This window comes from Prionailurus bengalensis, chromosome A1 (genome assembly GCF_016509475.1).
Source record: "Prionailurus bengalensis isolate Pbe53 chromosome A1, Fcat_Pben_1.1_paternal_pri, whole genome shotgun sequence".
NCBI lineage: Eukaryota > Metazoa > Chordata > Mammalia > Carnivora > Felidae > Prionailurus > Prionailurus bengalensis.
Window position 1 is genome coordinate 87410934 of NC_057343.1, and position 8211 is coordinate 87419144.

At 39.0% G+C, this 8211-nt stretch overlaps 1 protein-coding gene and 1 pseudogene across 1 annotated transcript; both read right to left on the reverse strand.

Annotated features, from left to right (window-relative positions):
* Positions 1-1232: 1232 nt before the first annotated feature.
* Positions 1233-1978, reverse strand: LOC122470726 (annotated as a pseudogene).
* A 4949-nt stretch (positions 1979-6927) lies between these two features.
* On the reverse strand, positions 6928-7902 carry LOC122479130 (olfactory receptor 2G3). The gene has a single exon (XM_043573178.1). It carries the CDS (start codon positions 7900-7902, stop codon positions 6928-6930), a length of 975 nt encoding a protein of 324 aa, XP_043429113.1.
* Positions 7903-8211: the final 309 nt, after the last annotated feature.

Below are 8211 nucleotides of genomic sequence, written 5' to 3' on the forward strand. Positions count from 1 at the left end.
CCATATGTTCACCTTTTCATTTCTTAAATTCCAAATATGAATGAAATTATATGGTAACTGTCTTTCTCTGACTCACTATGTTGCTTAGCATAATATATTCTACTTCCATCAATGTCATTGCAAAGGATAAGATTTCATCTTTTTGATGGCAACGTAATATTCCTGTGTGTGTGTGTGTGTGTGTGTGTGTGTGTGTGACATATTCTTTATTCATTCATCAGTCAGTGGACATTTAGGCTCTTTCCATAGTTTGACTATTGTTGATAATGTTGTTATAAACATCGGGGTACATGTGCTTCTTTGAATCAGTAGTTTTGTATTCTTTGGTTAAATACTTAGTAGTCCAAATACTGGTTCATAAGGTAGTTCTATTTTTAATTTCTTGAAGAACTTCCATACTGTTTTCCAGACTGGCTGCACTAGTTTACATTCCTACCAACTGTGCAAAAGTGTTCTCCTTTCTCTGGATCCTCATCAACACCTTTTGCTTCCTGAGTTAATTGTAGCCATTCTGACAGTTGTAAGGTGTTATCTCATTGTGGTTTTGATTTGTATTTCTCTGATAATGAGTGATGTTGAACATCTTTTCATGTGTCTGTTTGCTATCTGAGTGTTTTCTTTGGAAAAATGTCTATTCATGTCTTCTGACCATTATTAACTGGATTTTTGTCTTTTGGGTGTTTCATTTGATTAGTTCTTTATAGATTTTGGATACTAACCCTTTATTGATATGACTTTTGCAAATACCTTCCCACATTCCACAGGATGCCTTTTAGTTTTGTTGATTGTTTTCGTCATTGTGCAGACGTTTTTTTATCTTGATGAAGCCCCAATAGTTCATTTTTGCTTTTATTTTTTCCCTCACTTCAGGAGATATGTCTAGTAATTAACTGTTGTGGCTGAGGTCAAAGAAGTTACTGCCTGTGTTTTCCTCTAGTATTTTGATTGCTTTCTTTATCACATTTAGATCTCTCATTTTTTTTGAATTTTGTTGTCCAGTTTTCCCAGCACCATTTGTTAAAGAGACTGTCTTTTTTTTCCATTGGATATTCTTTCCTGCTTTGTTGAAAATTAGTTGGCCATAGAGTTGTGGGTCAGTTTTTGGGTTTTCTATTCTGTTTCATTGATCTATGTGTCTGTTTTTGTGCCAGTATCATACTGTCTTATGGCTACAGCTTTGTAATATAGCTTGAAGACCAGAATCATAATGTCTCCACCTTTGCTAGAAAATCTCATTTTTGACTACACTCAGACTTAGATGTAGAAGCCTTCAGAGAGGACAGCTTCTTTCTTTTGTCATTCTGTTCCAGGTGCTTTTCTTTTGTTTCCTTCATTCTCTTGGCCAAAAGTTTACCATATTCTATAGCCTCTTCCCTATTTTTCTTCGTACCCCATTTCTTCAGACCAATATGCCAATGTTTGTGTTGGAGGACATGTATAGTAATAAGACATGGAACCTTGGGCACTTTTGTTCTAGGTTTCTTACCATCTTTGTTTATGGGCTTTCTCACAACATACTGGTGGACATCATCTTCTTTAGAGATATTGAAAACTTTGCAGATTCTGCTAACTCTTATAGGCCCATGTGACAAGGCACAATAGTATCAGCGAGTACAGAAATATCCTCCTCCTTTTGTTTACAATGACCAAGATGAGAATACTGAGGTTGTCATCTACAATGTAACTCCAAATGTATTTGCACTTTTTTTCTCCAGTCTTCCTTATCTGTAACAGGAATGCCCCTTACTCAGCAGCAGGTGGTCATAGCCACAGCTAAAGACACTCTGCTCCATGGGGAACCTTGTTTGTCATTGCCACCACTTATTCAGACCACCTAATCTTTTCATTCTTCACTCAGAACATCAGCAGCAACTTCTGTGACCATATGCTTCTCATAAAAAGTACTGAGCTTGCACTCATCATCCACTTCAATGAATTTCTGGAAGTTAATATCTGGGAAAGATATGTTCAGCTTCATCTTAAAATAGCCTGCCAACTTCAAGGTACCATAAAAAAAGAGTTGTTACAGTCTTTGCTCTCACATCTATTTTTGTCTAAGCGTTGCTATCTTAACTTTTCTTTTCTTTCCTTTTCTTCTTCTTTTTTTTTTTTTACTTCAATTTGTATGGAATTCTTTTTACATCCCTTCACTATCAGTCCATATATGTGTTTAGGTTGAAGTAAATCTTGCAGAAAGTATATAAATGTGTCTTGGTTTACGTTTTGTTTTGTTTTTATCCATTCCACTACTTTATGTCTTTTTTATTGGAGCATCTAGACCATTTGCTTTTAAACTAATGATAGGTATATACTTGTTGTCATTTTGTTAATTGTTTTCCTGTTGTTTTTGGTTCTCTGACCCTTTTGTCTCTTGCTGTCTTTTTTGTGGTTATTTACTTTCTGTAATGTTATTTTTGGCTATCTTTATGTTTATTTTCGTGTGAATGTATTATAGGTTTTGTGTTTGTGGTTACCATAAGATTCATATACAACATCCAAATAATTTAATAGTCTATATTAAGGTGATGGCCATTTAAATTCTAACGCATCCTAAAATAACATTTTTACTACCCCTTCCATGTTTTGTGTATATGTTGTCATATTTTACATCATTTCATTCACAATTGTCTTATTTCTAATTATGGCCTTTACTTGTCTACTTAAAAATTCCCTTTAACATTACTCCTAAAGCCAGTTCAGTGGTGATGAACTACTTTAACTTTTATCTTTGAAGCTGTGTATCTCTTTTTCAATTCTGAAAGATAATATTGGTAGGTAGAGTATATTGGTTGCATTTTTTTTCTTTTAGTGTTTTGAGTATATCTTTCCACTCCTTGCTGGCCTGCAAAGTTTTTAGTAAAGAAAAATTAGCTCATAGCCTTTTAGTCTATGTAAAAGGCTCCTATCCTTTTAACACTTCATACATAAGTATTTGCTTTTATGTTGTTTTTCCTCATAAAATTATCTTCATCTTTAATCTTTGACATTTTAAATATGTGTTATAGTGTGGACCTCCTTGGGTTCATTTTCCTTGGAAAACTCGGTGGTCTTTGGAGTTGGATGTCTATTTCCTTCCATAGCTTAGAGAACTTTTTAGCTATTATTTCTTCAAAGAAGTTTTATCTTTATGAAACCCCTAAAATGAAAATTATTATTCACTTTACGTTTTCCAAGAGATCCCTTAAGTTATCTTCATTTTTAAATTTTATTTTTATTTTTGCTGTTCAGTTTGGATACTTTCCATTACTCTGTCTTCCACTTCACCAATCCATTTTTCTGTATCTGCTAATCTATTATTACCCTCCAATGTATTTTTCATTTCTATTATTGTATTCTCCAATTCTGATTGATTTTTTAACTTTTTTTATCTTTTTGAAATTTTCACTGAGTTTTTCCACTCTTCTCTTTCGACTGGTGAGCATCTTATGATAAATACTTTATCTCTTCATCAGTTATATTGCTATATCTGTTTTATTACTTTTATGAGGTTTTTTTGTTGTTCTTGTTTGCGAAGCATATTCCTCTATCTCCTGGATTTTCTTAATTTTCTATTTGCGCTTCTATGTATTAGGCCCAACAACTACTTCTCCTAAACTTGTAGGAATAATTTTGTATTTGGTCATCCCCTGTTTAGGCTGTGTGTGATGACTGACTGTGTGGGTGGAGTTGTGGGTGATGTGGGCTGGGGGACCCCATATAACTCTTTCTGGAGATACTCTGGAGTGATGGGCAGACCTGAAGTAGGCATGGGCTAAACATTACCAGGGTTCTCCATGCAAAGTCTCCTTGCAGAACACCTGAAGTCACAGTGGATGCATGCTGTGGGGTGTCAGGACTCTCTACACAGCCTGGCAGGTTAGGTGAAGCTGAAGTGGGTGCAAGACAAGGTGCTCAGCACAAAAGGCTACCGTGGCAGTATGGCTGCAGCTGAGGCAGACATGGACCAGCACTTCCTAGAGTGCTCCAGGCAGACGGCACCCTGGTGGGGCAGCTGGAGCTAAAGCAGGAATGAGCCAGGAAGTCTCAAAGTGCTCTGTGGTAGAGATGCCCTAGCAAGTCATCTAAAGCAAAGTGGTGCAGGTCTAGAGTGTTCCATGGTGCTTTCTACCTATGTCACTTTGGCAAAATGACTAGAGTTGTAGTGAGTGCTAACCCAGCATATCTAGGTGTGCACCATACAAGGCCACCTTGTTGGCTCAGCTGGGGTTTGTGTGAGTTAGGAGTCCATAGCTCACTAGGGGGTTGCCGGCCAGGGAACACAGACCTTGTTCCCATCCACACTATGAAAATCATGGGAGAATGTAAACCATGGTGTTTGTAGACCCAGATAATGTTCCCATAGCTATCATCATCTGGCACAATTTTAGGGCTAGCTCTTTTATATTCTAGTTGCTTGTTTATTTATGTATTTGTGAATTTTTGGTTACATTTCAAATTTATTTTTAACCATTTAGAGCTGGATCAATGAGAGAGAAAGGTGCCTTTTAGCTGTGTCACCTGATGTTCCCCTTAAATGTAAAGGAATGACATTTGATGCCATTATCCTCAGTCAGCTTACAGTTGAGTCACCTCCTTGCTTTCATAGCCCTTAAGCCCACCACCCAGCAAGGACTTTCACACCATGCTGATGACAAACTTCACTGCCCAGGAGGACCTAGAGTTTCTCCCTCTGGCAGATCAAAGGCAGGCCTCCATGGTAGCCATAGCTGAATGCTAGGGTACCTGAGAGATGCCTCTCCTGTGTCAGTTCCTCCTTCTTTACTCTCTTCCTCCAGGATGGCATCTGGCGTTCCCAGACCAGGTACATACCTTGGAAGGAGGTGGGTGCTCTCATGGTTTGCCTGGTGGTACAGGTAACAGGGTGATGTTGGGGGTGAGGGTGTATCTTCTCTCATGGAATTCAAGGAAGCATTGGGAGAAGTGAGGTTTGGTGCACCTCAGATAAAGTACTCCTTTCTGCTGCTGTCACCTTTGCCTTGGAGGGAGTGATTTTCCTGCAGGGCTGGATCTGTGCTTTAGGCAAACTCCTTGCCCTTGGCCTTGGTGTGGATCATGCCCTTGTGCCAATAGAAGTGTAGCATGAGGAGGAGGAGGAAGATCCAGAGGAAGACCACAGCAGCGATTAGGTCTGCCCTGATGGTGCTGTCCATCCCCCACAAGGTGATGAACATGCCAGGGTTGGGCTGGTGGCAGGGCTATAACATGCTGCTGGGGCCACTCATCACCAACAGGTGCAGGGTCAGAAGGTGGGTCAGAGGCTGAGGGGACAGTGGAGCAGTGGCAATGGTCATGCTTGTCTGCTCCTGAACTTCAGTAGCCTATATTCTAGCTGCTCTTTTAAGCTGTAGCTTTTTTTCTACATAACAGGGCATCTCAGCTCGTATAGGTTAGTGGCCTGGGAATTACCAAGGCAGCAGGCCCCCTATGGAACCCAACCTTGCAGCCCTCTTTTATCAGGATGGAAGGGGAACACATACCGTTGTGCTTGCCAACCTCTCTGACCCACGGAGAGTTCCAGGGGCTCCCCCACTGTAGGCAGAGCTTATGGGCTGGGTAACTTACATTCTAGTTTCTGTTTCACACCATGACTTTTGTGAGTCTTGGGGAATTTCAGGCTGGTGTGAAATAGGGGCCCAGTGATTGCTGGGGCAACAGACAGGGTAGGGTGCCCAGACCCTGCTCCTATCTGCGCGATCAGGGTAGAGAGGAATCATAAACTATGACATTTGCCAACCTCTCTAATTAACAGAGATTTCCAGCACCTCCCCCACCTTTAGGCAGGGCTATAAGAGCCCTTTCCTTTCTATCTAGTTGCTCCTTTAAACCACAGCTTTTTTCTGTGCCCAGGATGGATGAATCTGCTCACATTCTCTCACTATTCCTGCCCATGACAGTTTTCAGCATCAGGGGTGGGGGTTTCCTTTGTTACTGTATCTCTGTCTCTTTTGTCATTCTCTATGAGATCTACCTTGTTGAGTAGAAGCTGTTCAGTCAGCTCTCAGTTCTTTTTAGGAAGATTTGCACTATCAGTTGGTGTACATTTGCTGTGTCTATGAAGGATTTGAGTTTAAGGTCTTTCTACCTTGCCATCTTCTAACATCGGGTTTTTGTGGAAGGACTGGTTTCCCAGTATTGACTTTTGTTTTTCAGTTACACTCAAAATAAAAATAACTATATATTTTAGAATCTGAATATCCACATTTAACCAAGAAAATATAAATAAATGAGTGCAAAAACTGCAAAAAATTTTGTGATTTTGTGTTTACAACCCATGTCAAGAACAATGTCATCTAGTGAGAAGGCACAGGTATTTATTTCTGAAATTAAATCTAGCTTTGAAATGGGAGTGAGGGACAGGTAACATCTTTTTGGGTAAAATAAAAAAGAAAAAACATATGTTTATTATATTTTGTTTCTTTTAGTCTTTCTTGATAGTTATTGTTAAATGAGAATATGTAAAAAAACAGTTAATATGATATCCTACTCTTCAATAAATTGACAGTATGAAGACTTAGTTTTCTACTTCAGTAGGGGAAGTACATGTATAAAGAGCTTAATTTCCAATTTGAAGCTTTAATGAAGGAACATTATAAGGTAAATTTAAGGTGTTTAAATACTAAATAATTCATCACAAATGAAAATTAAAAAGATTCATTACCTAGACAATTGGTAAATATTTAATTACTTACATATATGGAATCCCTGAGAATAAGTGTCAGAAATAAAATATAGACTTTGTGGTGAAGATTACAATTTATACCCATATACCACTCTATTTCCCATGGTTTAATCTCTGAACTTAAATAAACATATATTTTGCTTAGTTACACATAAGAGAAGAAAATCTCCCTTATTATATTAAGTAAACATAAATTTCACTGATGTGAAATTGGGAAACATGGTTTGACTAATTTAGAAGCTGACTGACTACATATCTTGGTAAATGCTTCCTTGCACATCACAGTCATAGGGAACACAATTTTTTGACAGAAGTGTTTTCAGAGCCACTTTCATATCTTTGTTTCTTAAAGTATAGATAATAGGATTTAAGGTTGGGGTCACCATGGTGTAGAAGAGGGAGATAAACTTGCCTTGGTCCTGAGCATAACTGTTACCTGGTTGTAGGTACATGTAGATTATGGTGCCATAGAAAATGATCACCACTGTAAGGTGGGAGGAACAGGTGCTGAAGGCTTTGTGTCTTGCCTCTGCTGACTTTATCCTCAGCACAGCTTGACTTATGAAGCCATAGGAGATAAGAATGAGTGCTGGGGGAATTAGGAGAAACAGGATACTAACCACAAAAAGCACCAACTCATTGACAGTAGTGTCCACACAAGCCAATTTGAGGAGAGCTGGTACTTCACAAATAAAATGATTGAGTCTATGGTTGCCACAGAGAGGCAATTGCAAGGTAAAAGTAGCATGGATCAGGGAATTGCTCAAACCACTGAGCCAGGAGAGGGATGCCAGCTGTTGGCATAGCTGTTGATTCATGACAGCCACATAGTGGAGGGGTTTGCAGACAGCAATGTAGCGATCCAAAGCCATTACAGCCAAGAGGATACACTCAGTGGAACCCAGCGCTAGAGAAATATAGAGTTGTACCACACAACCACCATAGGTGATAGTCTTCTCTGGACCTCTCAGGTTGACTAAAGTCTGAGGTGCAAGACTGGTAGTGAAGCAGAGGTCCAGTAGGGAGAGGTTGCTGAGGAAGAAGTACATGGGGGTGTGGAGGAGAGGATCCACGTATGATATAATGATGATGGCAAAGTTCCCCACAAGCGTCAGGATATAGAAAAAAAGGACTAATACAAAGAGTGCAGACTCCAGGCGAGGGTTGTCTGAGAAGCCTAGAAGGATGAAACTCATCAGGGAACTCTCATTGGCCCTTTCCATTTCTACAGAAGGAACTGCTTCTGTTAAGAGAGAAATGAGAACAAGTATGTTTGAAACAATTTATCCTAGAATCACAATGTACAAGTTGAAAGGGTGATGGAAACTAACTTGTCCAACTTACTAATTTTTTACCCTCAACGTGTTGCTGATTCAGAACAATAATCAGTCCAATGACTCTTAAAAAAATATGAATGCTTTCAACTTTGTAGTTGTCTGGACACTAATTGCTAAACTAATCAATGTGTATAATTGCCCACATGTGAAATAACATGCAGTCACTTCTACTGAAATTAATCGTCTTGCAAAATA

Excerpts from the sequence above, each read along its gene's own strand:
- LOC122479130 (XM_043573178.1), bottom strand. The coding sequence starts at position 7,902 with ATGGAAAGGGCCAATGAGAGTTCCCTGATGAGTTTCATCCTTCTAGGC.